This window comes from Helobdella robusta (assembly GCF_000326865.2).
Source record: "Helobdella robusta unplaced genomic scaffold HELROscaffold_1, whole genome shotgun sequence".
Lineage (NCBI taxonomy): Eukaryota > Metazoa > Annelida > Clitellata > Rhynchobdellida > Glossiphoniidae > Helobdella > Helobdella robusta.
In genome coordinates, this window is record NW_008703570.1 from 8,784,591 (window position 1) to 8,811,477 (window position 26,887).

General features: G+C 32.0%; 4 protein-coding genes across 4 annotated transcripts; 3 read left to right on the forward strand and 1 right to left on the reverse strand.

Moving 5' to 3' along the window:
- Positions 1-9,839: 9,839 nt before the first annotated feature.
- Positions 9,840-12,953, forward strand: HELRODRAFT_159317 (hypothetical protein; the record flags this gene model as incomplete). The annotated part of the gene is made up of 5 exons (XM_009011206.1): positions 9,840-9,897; positions 10,081-10,214; positions 10,577-11,218; positions 12,078-12,443; positions 12,939-12,953. The coding sequence occupies 5 exons, from the start codon at positions 9,840-9,842 to the stop codon at positions 12,951-12,953; spliced, it is 1,215 nt and encodes a 404-aa protein (XP_009009454.1).
- Positions 12,954-13,444: 491 nt separating this feature from the next.
- On the reverse strand, positions 13,445-14,406 carry HELRODRAFT_159318 (hypothetical protein; the record flags this gene model as incomplete). The annotated part of the gene is made up of 3 exons (XM_009011207.1): positions 13,445-13,606; positions 13,709-13,809; positions 14,361-14,406. 3 exons carry the CDS (start codon positions 14,404-14,406, stop codon positions 13,445-13,447), a joined length of 309 nt encoding a protein of 102 aa, XP_009009455.1.
- Positions 14,407-15,625: 1,219 nt separating this feature from the next.
- On the forward strand, positions 15,626-20,099 carry HELRODRAFT_187964 (hypothetical protein; the record flags this gene model as incomplete). The annotated part of the gene is made up of 9 exons (XM_009011208.1): positions 15,626-15,679; positions 15,933-16,000; positions 16,441-17,137; positions 17,439-17,675; positions 18,058-18,132; positions 18,296-18,394; positions 18,916-18,993; positions 19,645-19,725; positions 19,983-20,099. Coding segments are annotated over 9 exons (1,506 nt in total), but the record flags the coding sequence as incomplete, so codon positions are not given.
- HELRODRAFT_159320 (hypothetical protein) lies at positions 20,034-25,566 on the forward strand (the record flags this gene model as incomplete). Its single annotated transcript, XM_009011209.1, has 14 exons — positions 20,034-20,255; positions 20,935-21,106; positions 21,333-21,538; positions 21,669-21,866; positions 22,275-22,504; positions 22,975-23,152; positions 23,312-23,470; positions 23,809-23,923; positions 24,032-24,192; positions 24,399-24,571; positions 24,760-24,889; positions 25,098-25,184; positions 25,346-25,430; positions 25,538-25,566. The coding sequence occupies 14 exons, from the start codon at positions 20,034-20,036 to the stop codon at positions 25,564-25,566; spliced, it is 2,145 nt and encodes a 714-aa protein (XP_009009457.1).
- Between the last annotated feature and the right edge of the window lie 1,321 nt (positions 25,567-26,887).

The following is a 26,887-nucleotide window of genomic DNA, read 5'->3' on the forward strand; positions in this document are numbered from 1 at the left end:
AAGTTGATAAAGTGAGGTGGGAGAAGATTGCTGATTAATTTAAAAACGAATAAAGCAGAGTAGTAAAGACAGATGAAGTTAACTGGTAAAATTTTTTTTGCTAGGAAGAAGGGTTTAGTATGAGAATCGGGTTTGAGGTTAAAAATTAAACGTATTGATCTTTTTTGGGAAAGTGTTAGGTTGTTCAGGTGGCTTTTTGGACTATTTCCCCATAGTGTGATGCAGTAGGTTAGATAAGGGTAGATGAATGTGTAATAAAGCGTGCGAAGAGCAGAAAGAGAGAGTTTATATTTGATTTTGTAGAAGATGCCTGTGAGTTTGTTGATTTTGTCTGAGGTAGTTTGTAGGTGAGAATTCCATGAAAGATTTTCTGTGATGGTGATTCCAAGAAATTTGGTAGACAGGGTGCGGCTTATAGGAACACCATTAACTAATAAGTTTAGGTTAGGAGCTTGGTTGGTGAGTATTTTTGGGCCAAAAATAATGTATGCACATTTCGAATAATTTATGATTAGTTTGTTATTGGATAACCAGTTAGAGTATTTTTGGAGTTCAAGATTGATATGTTCAGAGCAATCTGGTAGGTTGTTGGAAGTAAAAAGAAGGTTGGTGTCGTCTGCGAACAGTACGCATTTGGTTGAGGGCGAAACATTGCAGAGGTCATTTATGTAGATAGAAAATAGAAGGGGTCCTAGTATGGATCCTTGTGGCACCCCGTGATGAATAAGAGCGTGCTTTGAATTGATGTTGTCCATGGAAACATATTGTGTCCGTGATGAAAGACAGCTTCTCATCCAGTTGTGAGCTGTGCCTCTTACTCCGTAATGATGTAGTTTGGATAGGAGTATTTTGTGATCGATGACATCGAAGGCTTTGGATAAGTCCAGGAAAATGCCAATAGAAAGATTTTTGTTATTCATTTCATTTAGTATGTGCTGAGTGAAGTCAAGAATAGCAAGCTCAGTTGAGTGGTTGGGTATGAATCCGTATTGGTTATTGCAGATAGTATTGTTGGAGCAGAAGAAATTAGAGAGTCTTTTAAAGAAAAGTTTTTCAAGAATTTTTGACAGCGGGGAAAGAATGGAGATGGGTCTGTAGTTGTTAATGTCATCTTTGTTTCCTTTCTTGAATACTGGTATGATTTTGGCTATTTTAAATGAGTCAGGAAAGATTCCAGTGCTTAGTGATAAGTTGAAGATATGATTAAGTGGTGATATGATAGAGGAAATTATGCTTTTGATAAGGAACATGTTGAGTCCATCGTCTGCATACCTCTTTTTGTTTTTCAAGATATTAACAGTAGTTAATATTTCTTGTTCAGTAACAGGATATAGACAAATGGAATGGGGTGTGGATGGGCTCATAAAATCTGTAGGATTACCATAGCAGGGAGGTTGGTTTGAGAGTAGTTGACTAGCGATGTTTGCAAAGTGGGTGTTGAGAAGGTCACATATTTCTTGTTTATTTTTAATTGCTTGGTTGTTGATAGTTAGTTTGGTGATTGATGAGTTAGGAGGTTGCTTGTTTAGAATTTCTTTGATAGTGTTCCATTTTTGTCCAACATTGTTATGTGCGTCTTCAAGTTTGTTAGAGAAGTAGTCTCGTTCAGTTTTTCGTTTGATAGATATGAACATGCTTCTGAAGCTTTTGTAGGTGGCAATGTTGCGGGTGGTTGGATATTTAAGGCTTATGATGTATAGTTTGTTTTTCTTTTTTGCAAGACTTAGAATGTTATCATTGATCCAGCATTTTTTCTTTTTGTTTTTGACAGGACGGAGGGGGGCAAAAGTGTCTAGAGAGTGAGTTAAGATAGTATTCAAAACAGAGCAGCAGTCGTTGACATTTTTTAGAGAAGTCAAAGAATTCCAGTTGTAGTTCGATAAGAAATTGTTGATGTTGTTTATAGATTCTTCAGTTAGATTTCTGAAGTGCTTTATAGGGGCATGGTTTGAGATTTCTGATTTGGAAGCGATGGCGAATATAGGGAAATGGTCAGATATGTCAGACAGAATTATTCCAGATAAGTGAGAAGTTAGATTGTTAGTAAAGATATTGTCGATGAGTGAGCAAGAAGAAGTTGAGATGCGAGTAGAGGAGGTTATAAGAGGTAAGAAGTTGTATGATGATAGTAGGTTAGAGAAGTCAGCAACGACGTTGTCACTGTTGAGTTTATTGAGGTCAAGGTTAAAGTCGCCAATTAAATAGCTCTTTATGTGTGGCTTGAATGTGGGTAAAATAAGTTCGAGCTTTTGGATTAAGATATTAGGGTCAGTGTTGGGGGGTCTATATACTGCTAAAATATTTACATGTGTGTTGTTTAATTTTAAATTGACACCAAGAAGGTCAATAACGGTGTCGTTCAGAAGCAAATTGTTTATCATAGAAAATTCAATGCCTGATCTGATGAAGATTCCGACTCCACCACCTATTCTGTCAGACCTATTTTTAAAAACAAAATTGTAATCATTCATACGAACTAGTTTAGCGGTTTCGTCATTCAGCCATGTCTCTGAAATAATAATAATGGGAAAAAAATAAGATAAAAATTTATTTAAAATTAAAATGTCAGAAATTTTATTTAAAAGACTTCTGCTGTTTATGTGAAGTAGAGGTAGAGGGTGATCATGATTGTTGATGTACTTGGCTTCTAGAATGTTGAGTAGATCTCTTGTGGTGTATGAATCTGGTGAATGAATCTAGGAGGTTCTTTGTGGGGTCGATGTGGGTGTTGTATGCGTTAAAGTGTTGATCATCTTCGTCGTTGTTTGATGGTTGAGGATGTTGTTGGATAGAATTGGGTTGGATGGAATAAGTATTGTTAACAGCCATTGTCGTGATTTATTGATGTCGCAGAATTGACATCGGAGGGAGGACTCATCATCGATGAGGCTTGTTGTTGTTTATGTGGTTCGACCAGCTGAGAAGGGCCCATCGTGACTGGCTCGACTGGCTGAGTGGATTCTTCCGAAGAAGTTAAAATGGAAGCTACCTCAACTGTGTTTTCTACATGCTGATGTGAGTTGACCAGCGATGGTGTATTAACATTTGGTAGGTCGACAGGATAATGATTTGGTAGTGAAGTTGTAATGGGTTTTATCAAATGCTGTGGTCGAGCATGAAACAACCAGGGGTGAATTTCCACGCCGATAGGCCAATTTTCAGGATTGGTAAAAATCATATCTATCATATATATATATATATATATATATATATATATATATATATATATAAAGAGAGAGGATATATTTATATATATATAACTGTAAACTGATAAATAAACAAATGAAAAAATTATATATATAAATAACATATATGTACTGTTATGGATGCATTAAAAACTTACTGTAGGAAGCTATTGATTTGATAGGTTGCATTGATGTTCATATTGTTGTATGTGCGTGTATGCAAACACTCATATTAAGTTCGTGTTTGTTTGTTTGTCTGTGTGTGTGGTTCGTGCGTGCGTGAGTTGTGAGTGTGAGTTTGTGTGTGTGTTGTGGATGTGTGTGGTGTGTAAACACTGATATTTACGGTCATGTGTTTATCCTGTCTTTGATTTTTCATGTTGGATATGGGCTAAACTTTTTCAATAATGGACAATGGTTATGGACTTGTAAGCATCCTTCATACATCTGCTTGCTTGCTTGTTTACATTGATTTTTTTTATACGAATCTTTTTTCATTAGCAGGAAGAAACTGTACTCATAACAATTTATAAAAAAAATTATTGTTTAAACTCTCAGCAAATTTCAATTTTCTTTCTTTTGTTAAGTTATATCAAACCATTTTTATTAATTTTTACCTCAATCTTATAAAACAATTGGCTGTTATGAAATCTTTCTCAATATTAAGTGGCAGTGTTATTTAAAGTTTGTTTGACAGGCTCTATCAATGGCATCATGTTGTAAAATGCCTGAGGTAGTTTTTGGGTTTACTGTGGCCATGTTATACATGCTTCATTGTGTCTTTATTTAACATCGCTTATTTAATATTTGTAATTTATTTTAGTCTAATTACTGCATTGACAATATTTTTTACAGTTGAGTAGAGTTAGCAAGGAGTGCGCTGCTGAGCGTGTAGAAAATACTGAAGAATCAGATGTTAATGATCTGAAGCCTGCACGTGGGAAAGATTGTAGCAGAGATGGTGATTATGGAAAAGACTATAACGGAGATGATATCACTGATGATTGTGATAACAACAACATCCAAGAAAAAATTGCCATCATCAACAATCTCAAACTTCAAATTCAAGCTTATGTTAGTACCCGTTTTTTGTAATTTAATGTAACACCAGATTATATTTTAAATGTTGAAAGATTTTTTGAAATATGCTTATTCTTACCTGGCATATATTATTTTGTTATACTTTTAAATTGGTTTGAAATTAATTAAATGTTTAAAAAATGAACTACTACCACACACACCTCGTCTCTAAGTTAAAAATATTCTCGAAGCTTTTATCTTGACGTACATGGGCTTGGCATGCTTATAATTAGATTAAATTAATCTACTTGGCATGTTGTTGCACTGATGATTTTAACACAGCTCTTTATATTTATGGCCTTATGTGTTTTATTTCATGATTATTTTTCTGCTTCATCTATATCTTTGCTATTTTCTTGCTTATACATAGTCTTTCTTATCTAGTTATTTTTTTTTATTCAATTGATGTCGGTTTTATTGATGTTTAAAAGTTAATTTGCGCCTTATAGTCTTCAAAATATTTTCACTTTTTTTTTTAGGAACAAAACCTTTTGAAACCATAATGTATGCCTCATCTATGTTTTGTACATGTTTGAGCGTTTGTACAATAGTGGTAGGAACAACTTTCCATTGCAAACCTTTTTTAAATGCGCTGATGGTTTGATTGCTGGGTTATTTATTTGGCATTAATTAATCTCTTATCTGGTTTCCATTATTTTCCATTAATTTTTTTAAAGCAGCTCATATCTTATCGCTTTTAAAACTACAATAATGTTGGTTTAGTTTATGAAAAAAATCATTTAAAATAGTACGCGCCTTATTTAAAATATTGTCAATATTTCCCTATATATACAGCAAGGAGCACTGATGATGATTCATTCGGAATCGAAATATGGCCTTATTTGCAGCATGAATTCGAAAAATAAGTTTATTTTGAATTTTAATAAACTAAACGTTCACCAAAAAACTTTAGTGAGAAAAATCGAAAAAACGAACTACAAACATATTAACGCCAAACATTCGGTAGAATTTATAGAATATTGTAAAAATTATGGTCTATTACCAACACACACACACACACACACACACATATATATATATATATATATATATATAGATATAGATATAGATATATATAGGATATACTTATAGATCATAATGAATACAGTATAATATTTTATATATACTTATAGATCATAATGAATACAGTATAATATTTCATATAAAATTATTTCATGTTCAGAATAATGCATGTGTGGCCATCATAATTTATCCAATGTTTTCATGTGAAAATTTGCTATGCTGCCTAGCCGAGCTCATTGTATATGATGCCATTTAATTGGGTTAACATAATGATGATCATTCATCTTATAAAATGTTGTCGCGCTTCATTAGTTGTAGCATTATTTTCATGCAATTTCGTGCTCATCCTACGATGTATTATGCTTAACAATATCATAATTTTGTTACATTCTACTTTAAAATTTATTGATCACATGCTTATTTTATTCGCTTGCATAATGTTATATTGTGTATAGTTAGTACTATTAGTTAGTATAGTACTAGGTTAGTACCTACCTACCAACATATATTTGTAGTGCAACTTGAATGATAGGTTTATTTGGATTTATTACAATTTACAAAACTTTGTGTTTTTAATTATTTTGTATTTTCGTATTTTTGTTTTTCCTACTTTGTGCTTCTCTCTCTCTCTCTCTCTCTCTCTCTCTCTCTCTCTCTCTCTCTCTCTCTCTCTCTCTCTCTCTCTGTTTATATATGTTTATATGTATTTATTTTTATACATTGCTATTTATAATATTGGAGCCATCATTGAAATCCAATAGAGTAGAAATTATTTATTGCTCAATGTTCAGCACCAAGTTGTTTTTCCAGAACATACCGGAGCATGTTACGTCATTTCAGTGGATAACTTTTTTCATTAATTACATGCAATGCATTAATAAAAACAACAGCGTTTAATTTGGTTGAAATACTATTTCAGGTAGTGTTACTGCTACTTTGGGTACTGCAACTTTAGTTTCTCATGTCACCAACTACACTAACACTATAAACGTTATATACTTATTTTACTTTTACCGCTTTCGTTTTTACTGCTATTATGAAAAAAAAATCAACTATGTGAACTTCACGTACACTACTAATAATTAATTAACTAATAATATCTATTTTGTGGCCATTGCTGATTTTACTATTACTGCTGTTACTTACTATTGCAGTAGAAAAATTACTACTCCTTACAACTACGTATTGATAATTACTGCCTGCATACTGTGTTGCTATTATAACTTCCAGTCTAGCATACAGTTGTAACATGACACTTTGATTGTAATATAAGCATGTAGGACTGTTTCCCATCCTAGCATTTAGATCACCATGAACAATAAACACTTGCTATAAACCAGGTCGGGATAATATGCATGCACTATTGTATTCCTCCAGCATTGAAATCTACATCTGATAAAGCACACTGAATGGAGGAGGCCTTATAATATCACTAAAACTTTTATTTTTTTACACGATACTCTGAGTTTATAATTTCATGTTACACAGCTTTTTATTATTTCATTTTCATATTTTTTTGTGCGTCTGTGTTACTTATTACGCCTATATTGTTTTATTTTTCATAATTCTTCTCTGTGCTATAGTAGTTTATTATTATTGAATAATTATGATGAGTAATTATATTTGTTTGATCCCACTCTGCTGTTGCTTCCCCATTGTAACTTATTATTATGTCATTACCTTGACGAGAAACATATCTGATTAATTTCAGTTTTAATGTATACAATTTATTGGTTGTATGGATCGGTGCAGTTACATTTTACATACAATTTAATTTTTTATTAATTAAACAATTGCCATTATATGTGAAAGTATATACTTGTATGAATAATTGCAAAAAATATGTATTTTAAAAAATTTTGCATCTTTTTCAGAAAAATCAAAGAAAAAAAGACATTGAAAGAGTGGAAAGCAACTCAAAGAAGATAAGGAACTGGGTGGCAATGAAGTTTCAACAAGTCTGTTTTATGTTTTGCATTGAATGTGTTTATTACAACTGCTTATTAGCAACGATACTACTGTTAATTATTATTCTTCTAATCTAAGCTTTTTTATTATTTTTAGATGAGGTTTAATTGTTATTCTTATCAAATTACTTAATTCATCCTATATCATATCATAAGAAAAACATCATATATGATGTTTTTCTTAGGACTCTAGTAATAAAATATATGAAATAGATGTACAAAAACATATAATTTCATCTATTTTATTTCATTCCTTTATGTGTAAATTTGAACAGATACATTATTTTTGCAGAGTTAAGCGCTGGCGTTTGAATGTTTGGCTCAAGTGGTTTTGAACCTAGACAATGTGTGAATGATTCATGATCAATCACGTTGTGCACGTACTTGTTTGCATTAACATTCCGTAGATAAGCTGTTTTCCATTTAATGCTCTTGTTTACCAATATTAATCTCTTTTGTTTACGAAAAACTGTTGCTGTTGACGATTTGGTGATGAGATGATGAAGTTAAAGATGGTGATGTTGTAATGAGAATTTCATGATTCATCAGTGTTTGGAGCTGATGAATGCATTTTGTATACAATATTTTGAACCAAGTGTTTCTGCATTCTTTGCTGATTGACAAGGAATGTGAGGAAAGGTTTGTTTCATCATTCAGTATAATTGAAGGATTTCAACTTGCTCGCTGCCTTTCATTCGTTGTAATTTTCCTCATTAAATGTTATCTAAGATCTTCTGTGTTCGTTTGTAATTGGCTTTAAATGATGACAGTGAAACAGATTAAGAAATTTTGAGTTTTTTCTCGCTATTTTTTTAATTATTATTATTATTAATATTGTCTTTATTGTTGTTGCAATTGTTATTGTTGTTTAAAAATATGACACAAAAAATTGTGTTGCAAAAAAGAAACAAATTTGAAACACAGTTTATCTTGATCAAACTGTTCCTCACGCAGCTTTTTTTGAGCAATTTTTTAAAAATTTGGTCATCTGTGCTTTTTTTATTTTTTTTTTCATTTCTGACTCATTTTAATAGTTGGAACTCAAAAATTCACAATTGGAAGAAGAAAAACTTCTGTTGGAAAAAGAACTGAATTTGCTGAAAGAAAAAATGAAGAAAGTTGAGGTGTGCTAATATTTTTCTTAATTTTAAATAGTTTTTACATTCTCATCTTTCCTTTATTCTTCTTCATCCCATCTGTACACTCTTTTTGTACATGTTCATTCATTTATATTTTTGCAGTTACCTGTGATCTTTTCTATCATTTTTTTAATTTTGTATTTTTGTATGAAAATAAAATGAAAAAATAGATTTTTCAGTTTTTTTCATTTTTTATTTGAATTTTGTTCAACATTTGCGTAATTCTTTACTTATCGTAGCAACTGTCCAATGTTAGTCAGTAGAATGTAAAATCAAAATTAATGTCTCTGAATAAGTTGAAGAAATGCGAAATATGACTTTGAAATACTGCAGTAGTAACACGTTTTAATTGAAATAACTCTGTTATAGTATGCATATAATCATCTTATCAAACTAAATTCTACTATAAATAAATTTTTTAAATCGTATGCTGATGTTTCGTGTGGCAAGTATGAAAAACAAATTGAAAAGTTTCAACTTCATGTTTATGAGACATTTTCTGCAGAATGATAATTTTATGATCTTTTCACGATGACTATGAAGTGTGAAAGCATGTAGATTTTTGTGCAACATCATAAAAACTGTCAGCTTTTCACTGCTACTAAACTAAAGAATGTAGAAATTTGAAGCCTGATGAATGTATAAAAACTTAAAATTATATGGCTTCAACTTCCAGCCAGCTACTCATAGAAAACATTAAAATGAATAAAAATCTTTTATACAAATGCCTTTTTTCCTACTGGATGGTATTGAAAAAACTTTAAAAATTTATATAAATTTTGAATGACATCATGACCCGTGTGAATATTAAATCATAAAAATACATATAAGAACATATAAAAAATAACAATTATACATATAAATATAAATAATGTATATAATAAAATAATAAAAAAAGATGGATATGAACTAAAAGATGGACATTCAGTCATATAAGATGAACTGAAACTTAAGCCTGACTATGCATCAACAGACAGGAAGGCAATGATGTTCCAATGTTCCAATCAATTGCTGTTGATATTTTAAAATTATTGCCATGTTCGTATCATTAAATAACTTTATGTAAATAATTAAATTGCTAACAATAAATATGGATGTATGTATACGTATATAGATACATATTCATTTAGTGTTAACTAGATTTTTCTATTCATGTTGCTAACCATAACAAAAACGATGAAGATATGAATATTCAGAAAAATACAAAATGCAACAAAAGAAACCGGAAGCCCAATGATAAAATGTTATGGGGAAAGAAAAGAAACCATAAAAAACGCTCTTGTGAATGCAAGCAATGTTAAATGTTGAATCTCACGTTACTGTGTGGTTGCATGTGTGATAGGAAGCTGCCTACAACAAATTGACTGTGTGTGCATCCGACTTCATATATAAACATAAAATGTTAACTTAATGTTTATCTTGATGTATTGTTTCAATTCATAATAATGGTTCTCGGTGGTTCTCACACAGAGAAATCTACTAAACCACTACAATCTTTGTCATGTTATGTTAATGCCTCCATAGAGTTTTTAAATAATATAATGTAATACATTATAATAGAAAAAAAACTAAACTAACCCATCGAAAGTCTTAAATTTCTAAAAAAATTTCATTTTTGAATGAAAAAATTGCAAAATATAATCAATCAGCTTATTCTCATTCACACATTCTCTACACTGTTTTCAGGTCGGCACTTATCAAACCTAGACATGAAAAGTGTTCTTAGTCATATCATTAACCTGCACTTCAATTTAATATATACTAAATTTTGTAATCATAGCGCTAGCATAATTGTATTTAAATCACTGGGTCTTGATTGGGTATGTTTAATAAAACCAGAATTTTTGGTTGTTGTTTTTTTTCCTTTTGTTTAATTTTTCATGTTTTTAGTAACTAGCTATTCGTTGCTTATGTTATTGTGTGTTAAAATTGTTTCGAGAAATTTTATCATATGAGGAAGATTCTATGTTAGCCAAAGTTAGTAAATAGTTTTAATGCATTCAGCTATTTTTTCACTTTAATCTAGCTTGGTATAGATTTATCTTAGTTTAATTATTTCAAATTCATCATCGTTATATATTCTCTGTCTTATTATGTAGATTTTTAAAATTGATGCTCCTCTTTTGAACTCGTGAAATTTTAAAAATGTCAACGATTTTATCTATTTTTGATTCTTCAAAAGAGACCTCCTAAGCAGGCGAGCGCAAATTTTCAGCAAGCTCAATCGACGCCACCTCGTACGGCGCCCAGCCACAGTAACAAAGATCAACTTCATTTTCTTTCTTCCAATTTTTTCCATAACAAGTCACCCGATACCGATGACGGTAATGATGACGACAACCAGGATGATGATAACGATGATGATGTCGGTGATAAGAATTACAATGATAGTAACAACTATTCAAATGATAATAAGAATAATCTATTTGAATCTCCACAACTACAATACATCAATGATGATAACCAGAAAGATTTTCCAACAGTTCTATCTTCATCATCACTGCCCATCATGATGTCCGGTCATGATATGATGAACTCATCATCGTCATCATCCACCGCGTTTGCACCAGCCCCCTTGTTGCCCACCAATAAAATGCCCCCCATGCCTCCGGTAAAAATAGAACGGAAGGTTTTCCCCACCGATCTCTCGCTTTCGTTTGTCAGTTCGTGTGATGATGACAGACTTTTAAACGATAGTTTAGTTCAGTCCGTCAATCACGATGATGAAGATGTTGGCGCTGGTGATGGAAATGATGGTTTAATGAATGAAAACATTGGCAACAGTCAACAGACTCTAAAAGATTATGTCAACAGTTCTAAGCAGGTTACTCTTACATTAAATTATGTTATATTATCGTTGTTTTGTTGTTGCTAGGTTTTTGTTTGTTGTAGGTATTAGTAGAGATATTAATTTTTTGGGATTGAGTAATTTTTCTCAAACTAATAACTGGAAGTGGTGAATTTGCGCATGCGTGTTGTTAAACCGGCTGAGTTTAGCTGTAACATTTTCTAGATTCAGTCTCAAATCTTATGCACATATTGACTGACTGCTTTGATTTTATGAACGTTCATTTGGAAAAACAAAAGCACACATTTTTGTCCTACCACCATATTGTTTCTCTGGTGGTCATAATTTTTTAGACGTAGTATCTTGTTTCTCTGGTTATTGGATCAGCAAGATCCTTAATTGACGATTTGATTTCATCGAATGTATCATCTGCCATTAGATTATTGGGATGAACGAATTTTGACCTTGGTTTCAAAATTTATTATGCATGCCCTATTTATAATATATATCATATGGCTATATGAATATTGATATCACAATGTATTGCATCATCTTCAGCATGGCATACAGTTTGTGGATCTGTAATGTGGATTGAATGATTTTAAGTTGATTTTGTTTTGACATGCAGTCATTAATATGAATATCGTATCAGTTTTGGTCATCCGGGCACCATTTATTTGATTCTTATTCTTCTTGCGTAATTCATAACAAATATAACAATTTTTTTAATTTCAATTTTTCAATATATTTTATCCTATATTTTGCTTCGACAATTTATTCTATTTATATTTATGACGTGTGTATAGAGTCATGTATCAGGTGATAGGACTGAATTCCCATAAAGCACGTTTCAAAACGTTTTTTATTACTATCCTTTGCTTTATTTTATTTTTAGATATCTGACAGTTGTAACTCTCAGGCGTCAAACAAGAAGCGTAAAAACTTTCAGAATTTCGTATGCCATGATAGTTGTAACAAGAGAAACGTTAACATAAGCAGTTCAGCTAAAGTTAAATCAAGTGCAATTAATTCCTGTCATAATAATAATCCAAGCTCCTTGACGCTGAATAAAACAAATAACAACACGGCATCAGCTCTGAAGACAGGCAAACCATCCACCATTGATAAAAATTTCAAACCATCTTCATACGCCAACAAAAAATCATTCAACAATTCAACGAAAGCTGGTACATCCAGTTTCAACGGCAACGGTAACAACAGCAAACCGCCTACTCCGCCACTCAGAAGAATGCCATCATGGGTCAGTTACAGTGTCGCTACGCTTTCTCAAATAATTATCATTTTTGAACTTTTTAAATTTGTATTTGCATTACATTAAACCACCTTAATTAGAATTGTATTTTTTTCTTCTGTTTATTTTTTTCTTCTGTTTATTATATATTTTGCTTGTGTATCAAATCAGACATTTTCGGAGTTTGATTATTTCTTAATAGTAAAAAAGTTATCATTGAAGAGTAACTCATAGATTAATTGGTGAGAGGGATATATAGAATAGAATTAAGAAAACTGAGTTTAGAGTTAGTCCTAGATAAACACATTTAAAGAAACTGAAGAGGTAATGAAAATTCTGACCTTATACAATAGTTCCTGTTAATAGCTGAATATACTTGTGTTATTTAATAGCGTATCTCTAGTTATATTGGGCCATTAAATGTTATCGTTAGAAAGACTGATGGTTTCAGGCATAATGCATTACCTTTTATTTTTTTTTTGTAATGCATTTTCGTGCATGCAGAATTCTATGTACTAACTATGCACTGCCTACATTAGGGTTTTATTTATTCTATTTAATGTATTTTAGAAAATTTATATTTATTTATTTATATTTTTAACAGTAAAACTTGATTAACCAATTCAGTCATAATAAATTCTTCTTATTATTTTTATGAATGGATGCATTTTATTTTTAAGTGATAAACAGAGAATAAATGAAATCCCGAAATTAATATGATGAATTATAATGAATTATGAATCCCAATTTATTGCCTACTCCATGCAGTGCATCCTTATATTCTCATGTTACTTGCTTCTCAATAAATACAAACACTGCAGTTCTTTAAAATTCTATAGAAATTGTATCCATTATGCTTGCATGCCATGTGTTGAGGTCATCATTTATTCATCAATTGCATGCTTCCCGTATCATCATCAGTCCTATATCGTTTTACTTATTTTCTTCTATTTTTTTATTCATTCTATTTTCATGAAGTTTTTGTTATTTTCTTTTTCTCTATGCAGTTTCTAATTATGATCGTAAAATTTAGGAGAGTCGAATACGCGAAGCTGCAGTGGATGCCTTTCAGAAGATGCCATCATGCAGTTCGTCGTCGTCGTCGTCTTCATCAGCCTCTCATCATACGTGTGGACATTCTGCTCGAGTTTTCTGTAAGTGTTCTTTCTCCTCTGTATGATGAGTTGTTGTGATGAAGGTGATGATGATGATGGGAATATTATGTGGATTGTTTGTTGAAGGTGATGGTTCGGAATGATGAGTGAAATGCTTACGTTTAATGGTTTGGTGGTGGTATTAAGGCTGTTGATGATGTCTTGAGGATGTGGCAAATGTAAGTGATATAGTGAGTAGGTTGTGGATTGGATGATAACGGCTGTGATGATGAGAATGATGATGATGATGATGATGAGAAGGAGGAGGCAAATGATGATGATTATGATGAAAATGTTATTATTGTGGTACCATAAATTATGCTTGTTTATTGCTTCACCGTTTTAATATTACTGTCTCCATGCCAAACATCAATTGATCAATTGGCCATCCATTTTATAACAAATTTCTTTTTTGGTTGTTGTTTATCTCTGCATTGGTTGGCTCTCATGTCAAATTGTCAATAAGTATAAATATAACTATCTGTATGAAACAATCTATCAAGGCTGCTGTCCAGTACATGCATGTCATTTTAAATGTAGATTTTAAAAATATGAAAAGGATCAAAAAAATTTTGCTGCATGATTGTAGGTTATGTTGAAGTTGAGTATTTTGTTGAATATACAAATGTTGTTGACTCCTTCATGTTTTAGTCGCTCGTTGCTTGTTCTTTTTCAAATTAGATCATTGTAACATTTTTTAAATTATAAATTTTAAACTATATCGGAATATTTATCGTTTCAATATTTACTGACAATATATATTGATACTAACTCTCATCTCTGATTGATGAAGTATTGAGGTACAACGTCTCCTTCATGTCAAATAAATCTTCAGACTCTACCTACCTGTACACCTATCTTCCTTCCTTGCTCTCAACATTTGTTGCTTTGATAGTAATTATATAACTACCCTGTTTTATCCGAGTTTTGTAATATATCTTTAAATTGCAAATATCCTGTTTTTTTTTATCGATATATTTATTTATTCGTTTATTCATTCGTTTATTCATTCGTTTATTTATTCATTTATTCAATCAATCAATTGTTCACCAATTCATTCATTCATTCATTCGTTCGTTAATTCATTATTGTTGTTGTTGTCATTTCTACAAAATACTTTTTCTCTAAAACATTAGGCTTGTGAGTGTGAGGAATTTTTTTTTTCAAATCACGGTAGAGTAAAAAAACTATGTATAGTTTGATTAAATACAAATTAAGAATGCTATTAATATCATTAATTTTAATGGTTAATTAATCAATTAATCACTTTATTAACTGATGGTAGTTTTTTTTAACCAAATCATTGTCACTTGTCAACTGTAGCATGTAAGAAGCTTTGCGTTTGACAGAGCTGCATTAGGTAGGTAGGTAGGTAGGTAGGTAGGTAGGTAGGTAGGCAGGCAGGTAGGTAGGTAGGTAGGTAGGTAGATGAATTAACGAATGGGTAGTGAATAGATAGATTGTTTAATGAATGAATGAATGGATAGATGGATTGATGGATAATAAGTAGATGAACAAAAATTTGTTTAAGGTATAGAAACATTGCTGGCATTTTAATCTTTCACATGATCTTTGCTAGAAGCTTTTAAAAATATTGGTTGTCATTATTTTAAAATGTAGACTTGGTTTTTCTAAACTATTCTTTTTTTTTTATTTTAGACCTCTTTTGAAATGTTATTAGTGAATGTTTCTTAGTCTTTATTTCTTCAGTTGAATAGATTTTTATTTTAAATGTTGCACGAAATGTTTCCCATTTCATTTACTGACTTCAAGACGTTGCTTATAAATAGACACACATTTGTACGTTCTAATGTCGAGATATGTTACAGTGCGTCGGTCATCAATTTGTTTGGATTTTAAAAATAGACTGAATAATTACTGCCACGTCAAATAAAAATTTTGAGATGTGCTTCAGAAGAATGATTTTTTTGCAGATATTCACACAGATATATGTGTTTTGCAGATGTATTTAGTTAGCTAGTAGCTATGAAAATAAGATACATTTATTTGACTGACTATTGAATTAGTTTAAAAATTATGTCGGCGTCAAATTTCCTGCTACTATATCTCATGCTAATGTTTCGGGTTCACGTAGATGAATGAAAGGAAGTATGCGTTCATTTGTTATAATTCAGTATGGAATGTTTCTATTGAAAAACAAAAGACCTAAAATTTCTTTCGTGGAAGTTTCACACTACATATTTATCTTGCTTATTTTTTCTTTCATCTTGAAAATTACATCCTCTTCCGTCTTTTTGCAGCTATATTTCTGCACCTCAAACATTTTTCACATCATATTATTGCTTGAAAATGTCGTTTTATTTTTACATTTTAAAATTTGCAGCATATTTCAAAAGAGCAAGTTGTGTGGAAGAAGAAATGGCTCTATATGCTCTTCACAGTGGGGTACTGGTTATTTTTTATTTTTGAAATAATAAAAAAATCTAATGAATTTGAATGCGTCTAATTGTGTTAAGCAATTATATCGGTGGCAATTTCTATCTGCAGTTGCTGGTGAAACTGTCCAATGCTCAATTCAAGTCGTCCTCCGCAAGTCATCCGTCAGAAATGAATGATGACTCACGTACAACTGTGCATCTTGATGTCATTCAACATTTTTGCAAGGAGCCAACCACCATTGGTACACTCAGTTCGAAGAATTTCATGCATAAACAACAACAACAACAACAACAACAACGTCATTATCATCATCAACCTCGTCATCAGCATCATCATCAGCATCAGCAGTGTGTCCCTCTCACTCATTCGACTGCATCAATGTGTGATGAGGATCTCGCGTCAAATCAGCGACAACAGCCTCATTACGTTATGTCCTCATCATCTCCATTCAGGCCAACAACGTCAAGATCGCCACAGAAACTTCTGAAGAAAAATAAAAAATTCCACAAAGAAAAGAGATGCTTATTGGAATGTAATGGTGCTTACATTAATACTGAACATAAAAGTGCCGACGTTAATGACGGTCCTCTCTCTGCTGTTGCTGCAGCTGACAAACAGCCAGATGTATGCCAGGAATCATCTAATTCCTTAGCACTACATGATCATTATCTGCAACAACAACAGCAGCAGCTACAACCTTCAATGAATTATGACGAGTCAGCGAACACAACATACTGCAACCAACTCACACAATCGGACACATCCAGTGATTATGCTTTGCCCCCAGATGATGATGATGATGTTGTTGATGGTGTTGACGGTCTTGGTGACTATCATAATCGTGATGATAATGATGACGAAACTGGCATGAGAGATGGTAGTAGTGGTTGTGGAAAAGACGGAAGCAAGCGAAACTGTAAAAGATCTTCTTGCAACAAAATCATCAGCGGTTCAATGGGTATTGGTTATAATGATGATGACGTTAATGATGATGAGGAGAAGGAAATGAACACTTATGATGATGGCGTGGATAGTCACATGGAATCACCTAAAAAGTTTTCTGTGAGAAACAATCATGGTGATAATAAGAATGATGACATTTATAACAACAACTACGATAGTGATGATAACGACGACGATTCTAGTCTGGTTAGCATTTATTTTACATTCCGATGTAAAACTTTTGTTGACTTTAAAGATATGTCCTCATAACGTTGGTTGTTGTAATGTAATTAGGGTATTTTGCAATTTTTTGTGTAATTTTTTGGTTCTTAGTGGCATGTTTATACAAATTATTTATGATCGTTTAATATTGCAAATAAAATTTTGGTTTATATATATTGGTCTTCAAAACTGTTTTGTAAAGTTTTTATAGTTTATTTTTTGAACAAGAAAATTAAAAATACATGTTATAGATCATGAAAGTTTATTTAAATACTTTTTTACTCAGCAACCGACAAAATGTGGATACATGTTCCTAATCGCGTCACATTATCCCACCACTGATAATAATAATAATAATGACGGCAATGATGGTAATGATGAAGTTAGCAGAATTCTATGGAGAAGATGCTGGTGTGTTTGTGGTGGTGTTCAACAGGTGGCTGCTGATGCTGCTGCTTCTACTTTTGCTGCAGCTAATAACGATGATGATGTCGCTTCTTTCTTTTATATTTTTAAATCTAAGGTTTGCCTTTTATAGTTGATTTATTTATGTAACGTGATTTTGAATACTTCATATTGGATACGCCTATCTTATATTGATTGCTGTTCACTTGCTAAAAAATCTGGTTACATGTTGTAACTGCATGCTAAAAAAATGTCGTAACGTTAAGTTAGCATAACAAAGATATCGCATTTTACATTATTGTTTTTCTGGCATCAAATTTTCTCTTATAAAAAGCCTTGATAAAGAAGGTTATCGTCTCTTGTTTATGCAACGTGCTTGCATTTCCTCATCTTTCAGTTTAACTTTTTATTGTTGTTTATTTCATGTCAACTCGACGCTCATCTCAAAAGACCGTTCGTTATGTTGTTTAAGAATTGTTGAACTGTGTGAATTTTGATAGCATGCAGCAACCCCCTTGAAGAGAGTGAACATGAGAAGCTGTCTTTGTGTAACCAGAGAAGAAAATGTTGTCATTGTTAGCGTTTGTTGTTTATATTTTTAATTTTTTTCATCATTATTTTGCAAACATTTGAGCAATTTTTACCCCGATGATTACAGGATTAATAGAATATTTCGCAAAAGCGTCTGTTTAACGGTGTACGGGCCGTTACAATTTTTATGATATTTATTTCCTTCAGGTCAGTCTAGCACGAAACAACCAGGATGAACCTTCAACTGGCGATCATCATATATTGAAGTTGGCATGTACCAGCAATCAACTTGCTACGGAATGGTGCTTAGGTAACTAATTTACTTTCATGCACAGCTTCCATGCCTCGTTTTTACACTATCTTCTGTTCAGTAATGATTCACCAACATTTAGTTGCAGCCTTTTCGTCATTATTTAATAATATTCAATCCTTTATTGCTATTTCATCTGACTAGCAGCTCAATTTGTTGTCATCACTTTGATTTTGAAGTGTAGGCAGCATCGTATTTCTGTATTGTTTTGTATTTGTTTGTATTCAATGCAAAGATTTGCAATGCATTCTTCTGCTTGATTTGCTTGAATGATTATTGATGATTTTTATAATTTTTTTGTAAAAAATGAAGATTAATATTTTTAAAATTTTATTCATGAAGTAAGCTTTGCACAGGTCGTAATCATTTTGATGAATGATCACTTAATGATATTTGCGAAACATAAATAAATTTTCAGTATTATATTAACTTGGAAAATTGATTTTTCAATAAAAAATGTTTTCGTGCCTGTCTTAAGGGGAAAACAGTTATAAAATAAACGAATAAATTCTTTTTTCTAGCACTGAACAAAAAGCGTTGTGAATTTGAACTGACGGAAAAACATCTGGATCAAGTTGCCAGCTGGGTCACCTTGGTATGGTCAATTATCCTTGGGCATCTAATAAATTGAGCATTTTTCTAATTATTTATTAATTGTTAATAATTCTTTCTATCATGTCGAGTTGTTTGTTGATTCTTTTTTCAAACTCGCAACCACCCATTTCAACAAATTCTTCTTAATCCGTCCATTCCTAATTTTATTTCCTTTTTCCACAAATAATTTCTTGAACTGTAGATTGATTGAACTGAACGTGTCATGCACGTTTTGTGTATATGTGCACATCTGGTTGCATCCAATCATGTCCACTGTAAGGCAAGAGTGGCTTCTGTACAATGAAGCTTACGATTACCATTTTAAGTGTCGCCTACTTGTAAAATCCTTCTTAAAAGTTCCCACCGTTTACGTAAAACACGAAGTTTCTGATGTGCACATTTTGTCTGTTAAACTCTGTTCATCCATCAAAACAGATTTTTTTGAAGGGTCATAGTTGTTTAAGTCAACTTTTTACTTAAACGCTTAACATTCACTGGCGCATTTATTATTTCAGTTCAGTCAAGTTTACTTTATGTTTGGTTGTTTGGTGAACATTTATGGTTCCTAATGTAACATATTCCTGTTTATAATTACTCATCACTTCAACATAATTTAAATAATGGATGATGAATAAATATTAAAATGATGAAGACGACGATAGATGGCACCTCAACCTGCTGGTCTGTGTTGAAAGACAATTCAATGGTTCTCTTTGAACAGCCTCTATCAGAAGTTATTTTTGTTTATATTGTTGTTTTCCTTATACTTTTCTTACAAGTTTTAGATTCCTCGTTTCAAATAAATGAACAATTTTTCAACTGATTACGTTTATTATTTATTTATGTCTCAACGATTTTATAAAATACGTTTCGTTTTATGTTATCGTATTTGGCCATTGTAATTCATCACAATACCTCGTGCGTTGAAATGAATGATGCCTCCGTTATAGACGGCCGACCAGCTCATTCCATGCATTTTCATTAATTCAGGCACCATTGGGCAAGATCCAATTGTCCCATTATCACGTTGAAGAGAGCAGCATGGCCATTTATTCTCATCATCCTCTTCATCACCATCGCAAATCTAATGAGTTCTCATCCGGTAGGAAGACAGGCGATGATGTAGATGGTGACGTTGGGAGTGATAATAATGATGATAGCTTAATGATCATTCTGTGGCCTTCCTTGCCTGCATCAACTTTGCAAAGACCATCAAGTGGACTGTCACCTGTATATTTAAATATCCACAAATCATCTAACGATGTGAGTTGGCTTCTTTTATGCTTATTTTATATTCATCTGTTTTTGTGTACATGCTTTTTTTGTTTGTTTGTTTGTTAGTTTGGTTGGTTGATCGTTCGTTCATTCGTTTTTCATTTGTTTATTTGTTCGTTCGTTCGTGTTTTTTTTGTTTAGTTCGACAGTTTCTGCCGAATACATCAAATTGAAGACAATGTTTTTGATTTTGTTTCATACTGATTCTTCTATTTGGCTAATAAAACATTTTAAAAATAAATGGAAAGGAGGAGAGAGAGAGAGGGGAAAGAGAGAGAGAGAGAGAGAGAGAGAGAGAGAGAGAGAGAGAGGATGTTATAGCACGTAACAAGAAATAAGGATAAGATAAAATTTCGTTTTGAAAAAACAACTATGGAGTTTATGTTATATCTGTGAGTGATGACATGACAGTAACGTTTCCTAAAATGATAGGTATTGGTTTGATTGGGATGATATTGCTGTCATGTGTATCAGACAGACTGCATTATATTTTTATCCAGGTAGCTACCTCGATATTTTTCAATCTTATTTTGTATCTTCGTTTGTTTGAATGATTGTCTCTGTCCGGAAAATGTAAAGTAAAACAACGACAGCACTGAGATCACTGCCATTCCTTTTTTGATTTCTAAAGACCAACCATAAAACCATGCACGTGACGTTTTATTAGGTTCAGTGGTATCACAGTTTATTGAAAACAGCAGCACTGCGACGTAACAGCAGTAGCAACATCACCAGCAGTGTATCAAACATTCAGTTGACACCTTCGAAATTCAGCGCTACATCAGTCAGGCAGCACAGTGATTTTGAAAAACTGGTTCATAATTTGCTACTATCAACTGGTTGTTATTTATTTTATTTTTTATTATAAAATGTGCTATAATTTCATGAATATATGTTTTTTAATAACTGATAATGAAAATATGTCGTTCATTTTATTTTGTTGTTAATAATAAAATGACGACGATTTTTGTTTCTCTAACTTTTTTAATGATTTTTTTGGTTTCATTAGTTAACGGTATTACTAAGCGAAAAATAATTGATAATGCACAATGATTTTTTCACTAGATGGGCATCTGTCATCCTTCGCATCAGCAGCTTCAACATCGGCTTCATCATCGTCACCTGCCACAACCACACGTTCCACGACGACCACCACCGCGCATGCACTCTGGAAAGATCCTCTGCTCCTTCCATCCAAACAACCTCTCACTCACTCCATTCTCACCATGCACAATCCAGAGTTAGAAAAAGTTGCCAGGGACATTTTTGATGTTAGATTTTTTTCTTTTTATTCTTTTTACGAATAAATAATGAAATGATAATATTATTTGTTGAGGTAAAATATGATAAGATGGAAAACCATTTCAACAAAATAAAATTATGATTGATGTTTAATTTCAGACTATATTGAAATTTATGCTCCTACCGTTGGACTCCATTGATATGGATAAGAAGGTTGGTCTGGTTCAGTCGATCTTCGAACTCTGCATTCGTAATCATCAATGTCTGAAGGATGAGCTCTACTGCCAGCTCATCAAACAAACCGCTCACGTGGTCAGCCACATACAATCTCAACAACAGCATCACAAAACTTTGGGGGTTGGTTTCTATGTTTATTTGTGCTGTGATTTGAAAAGACAGTGCTAAAATTATGATAATAGCAATACTCACACAAACTATTTTATCTAGTTAATTGAATGGACTTATTATTTGAATATTTTTTTTACTAGCTATAGTTAAAATTAAATTAACTAACTATTAACTAGCTATAGCTATAATTAAATTAATTATAATTAACGTCCTACCTCGGGAAACCGGGTCTCTGGATGCAAAACGAAGATTGATTGATAGTTATAATTAAAATACATCGTGTTTAATCATTTGTAGTTCAGTCGTTGTTGTTTGCCAGTTGTTAAGGTTTTTCGGTTAAAGTTAGAATTGTTTTAATCAACACTGCTCTTATATCATTACATGTTTAAAGTGTTTGTTTGTAAACCTCATTATCAGACGTTACTTTGTGGTGGTCATCATTGGTTCTTGTGCGATTCATCTCCAACATCACCTCTCAACTCCACCATAGAATCATCTGACCTCAAGTTAACCTCTCCAAACAGCCAATCAGAATCTTCCATTCAAGCTTGGCAGTTATTGGCCATGGCTATCCCGTTATTTTTGCCGGCGAGGTGTTCAATAAGATGGCTACTGAGAACCTATCTGCAAAGAAGCTCCGATAGCAAGTCAGCTCTTTTTATTTACTTAATTTTTTTACTCAATTGTTTGTCTGCCCGTTTGTTTGCAGCTGTCAGTTGCTTGCTTCATTTTTGAAATTTTATTTTATTTTTATTTATACCTATGAACAATTGATTCCTGTGGAAGTTTATTTTCAATGCATTTCAATATAGGACATCTGTTTCGAATAAATCAAATACTGTCCACTTGTAAAAACTTACAGTATTTCTTTTGAGTTTTTGGAAAAAAACAGTCTACTTTTTTTAACATTAAAATTGTTGCAATGTTATTACAATAGATAATAATAAGCAAGGCCTTATGATATTATCAAGTCCTCAAATTACAAATATATTATCTATATATTTCAACTATATTATCTATCTATTTAACCGAATTTGATTGTTGGAAATTATTAAAAGTTCATTAAATTTGTTAAATTTGATTATTGCTGGTCTCATCCAACTTTGATCATCTGTAGGTCGGAGTCAGGGAAATTTGCTTCATTTTGTGAGAGGGCAGTGGAACGCACGATGAAGAATGGTCCCAGATGCCACCCACCATCCCACTTGGAGGTCATATCCGTCTTGTCTCACAACCCTTACCACCACTCGCAACCCATCAGCATTCCCATCCATCTTCCAAACAATTCTTACCAGGTCCCTATTGTTCTGTGTTGTATTCTCAATAGCAATAAAAATGTTTTGTTGTTGTTAAATTTTGTTATACTTATAAGTTTTTTAGTTGCTTGTAACATTTTTAAAATTTATTTAATTTTTAGTTTTTTAATTTAATCCAACCTTTCTCTTCGATGACAGGTTGTGAGTTTCGATGGTTCAACTACCATACTGGAACTGTTGAAGACATTAAATGAGCAGCTGAATATGAGGTCACACACACAGTCAGGCTATGCACTGTTTGCCTGTAACTCTAATGCTCAAGAACAACTTATATGCTGCCACGATTACAAGACAAAGGTGAAATTACTAATTACTACTAACTTCTTCACATCACTTCTTCTCAATTATTTAAATCTGACATTCATTTTTTCCTTGCTTTTGCTTACTGACCAAATATTTAAAAATAAAATAGCAACTTATCATCAGATGGCGACTTTGTACTGTAGTCAATCAATGCCTTATATAATAAATGGCCCATCTTTGCTGTTTATATCTAAAGCTGTTTAATGACCGAGTTCAAGTACAAATAAAAATGAAGACACTCAACCTGTTATTTCGGTTATTTCGTATGTAGACTGTATGTTTTTATTTGAAATTTGGCTGCTAATTCTTACTCTCTCTTAACATCTGGGCAGATATGCGATGTCTTGTCATTTCTGGAAGCTAAATTCAATATGAACAGCAAGAGCAAGCACGATAGGAATCCTGTGAAACTCATTTATAAAAATAGGTTGCCTTACGTTACATTATGTTTCATAATGAAAATATGATTTTTAATGTTTTTCTGAAAAAAATGTTTACACAATTAAACTAACGAATATTTGATTATTGTTTTAAAAAATAAATAAATATTAACAGCTGAACACGATTGTTTCAGATTGTACATGAGGCACAATCTACAGCACGAAACATCGAAAGAGATGTTGTTGTGCTGTTACCAACTCAATGAGCAGATCTGCAGTGCATTCATGCCTATCAGCTGGTCCCTCGCCGTCGAACTGGCCGCGTTGATGGCCCAAGTGAGTGGAAAGACAACATGGATGCGATGAATGATGTGATCGGTTGATATAATTTGGTAGTGTTTTCCTTGCTCGGTGAATATTTCTGGTATAAATGCTAGTATAGACAGTAATTTATCTACAAATGTATGGTTCATCGAAGTTTATAACTAATGACACTCCAAAATTTAAAAAATTTTACCTTTTTTCTTGTTAATTTTTCCCAGATTGAATTTGGTGATATAAAGATATCGTCAGACGTTAAACCAGCAAAAACATCATCGACTTCATCTTCTTCATCGTCATCATCGCATCTCATCATCTTGGCGCAGGTCATTGAGAGATTTTTTCCTCAACATCTTCTATCTGAATATTCAGCTGATGTCAAGAAGAACAGAGAGTATGTGAATAGTTGAATTTTCGCTTTTACTTCTTCTTTTGTCTCTGTCTTATTTCATTATTCTCTTTTATTTAATCTGAAATTTCACTTATATATAAAGAATCAGTAAAATTTAATTAGGTCATATTTTCTATTTCTGTGCAATTTAAGCTGCAGCAAACTTCTTAAATTGAATTTTTTCATTTCAGCTCAATGGAATCGAGGCTTGTCGACAGTTGGTTCAAATTGCGAGGTAAGGCATCGAGTGATTGCGTGCGCGTTTATCTGACGGTGCTTAGGAGGTGGGAGTTCACTGGGGCTGCCATGATGCATGTTAAAGTTCGTCTTTGTTGTATTCGGATGACGATTTTTCTTACAATAGCATATTCTTCATTCTAAAAAATTATTTTTATGCAAATTGTAGATTTTTTTGGTATTTTAAAAGTGAATTTAAGCTAAAAATAAGAAAAAAAATAAAAACTTTAAAGAATCTGGTGAATTTTTATTAAATGTAAGCATGCTGCTGTTTATTATTTCCCTAATTCAGTCGATCAGAAGTGAGGGAGGTGGTGTTGAGGATGTCATATTGGGCGTTCATTGTGACGGTGTTTGTGTCCTACACTGCAAAACGCTGGTCAGTTATGCTATATATTTGTGCGTTCATCACTGGAATGCTTCTAGCTTAATGACAATTTTAATTTTTGTAATTATATTTTTTAAGAGTCCTTTGTTAAGATTGGAATATTCGAACATCCAAACATTCGGGAGTTGTGATAATTGCTTTGTTATCATCAGTCGATCGTCATCACCTTCGTCCTTCCATGTGACCTCATCTTCATCTTCCTACAAACGCCATTCCTTCATCGTCAGCAAAAGCCAAGTTTGTTTCTCCAATTTATTTCATCATTCTTTTGTGTCAAGGTTTATTTAATCAAGAAAATTTGTTATTGATTTTTTTAAATTTTAACCACGTTTTTGATACCAAAGGCTCAAGAGATTACCAACTTGATGGCTGATTACATTAAAATAAACAGTTCATTAAAGACTAGATAGATCCAAACATCGAACTTTCGATCATGCCAATGTTAACGTTGACGACGTTTCACAAGTTTCAAATTAATTGTGGGAACACTTTATTTGTTTATGCTCTGTAATGAGTTATTAACTCTGTAATGAATTATTAAATTTCAATTCTTTCATTCAACTTTTATCTTTTTATTACATGTTTAGGTTCGTATCATGTTTATTTTTTCTGTTAATTTTGTATTCAATGTCTATCGATTTTACTGTATTTTTTAATTTTTTCATATTTACCCATAATCTCAAGGGTATTTTATTTATAATCGAGTATCTATATTCTCTTTATACGGGAAATTCCAGCAACAATAAGTTACGTCATTTAAGTCATAATTGTTTGTATATATATATATATATATATATATATATATATATGTGTATATATATATATATATATATATAGTTTAAGCATCATGTTTCTGTTTGGGCTACTTTAAACTAAGTTTAAGTGTAAATTAATATAATTTTTGCTGAGAGCAATATATTTTTCATTATTAAATATTTGCCCATTGTTATGTATATACTGAATTGTTTTATATCAGCTGTTAATATTCTTAAATGTTTTTTTAATACTTGTTTTACTTTTTACATGGAATTGTCATTTTGCGTAATCCACTTGCTAGTCATTCAGTTCTTTATGGTGTTCACAATTCTGGTTTATATGAAGTTTATGATGAATAATTTTTAAACAAAATTAACTTTTTTATTAATAAAAATGTTTAAAAATATCGTATACAAATTTTAGATCAAGGGTTAATCCAGTGATGACGAGTACTTAAGTACATTTGTACTTAAGTACGTACTTAAGTACAAATGTAGCACTTAGATACTTATACTTAAGTACATATGGAAACCTGTACTTAAATACTTATACTTAAGTACATTTTTCAGTACTTGTACTTATAAGTAATAAATTTTTCCTGTAAGTACCTGAAAAATTTTAAGCAAAAATAAGATAATGTCAACATTTAAAAATTGAAAACTGTAATGAAAACACACACACACATTTTCACATTGACATTCTTGTTTATCTCTCTTATCAACATTTGTTCTTGTTTAGTCATGGATAGCGGGATGTTAAGATAACCATTGGCTAATTGAGTCATTAAAAGGTGGTTAACTCACATCACTCTGACATCTATATATCTATATCATAGACTCTACATGATCTATATACACATGCACGCTATATATAGTAGTTATTATATATATATATATATATATATATATATATATATAACAATCCTTATACGTATATNT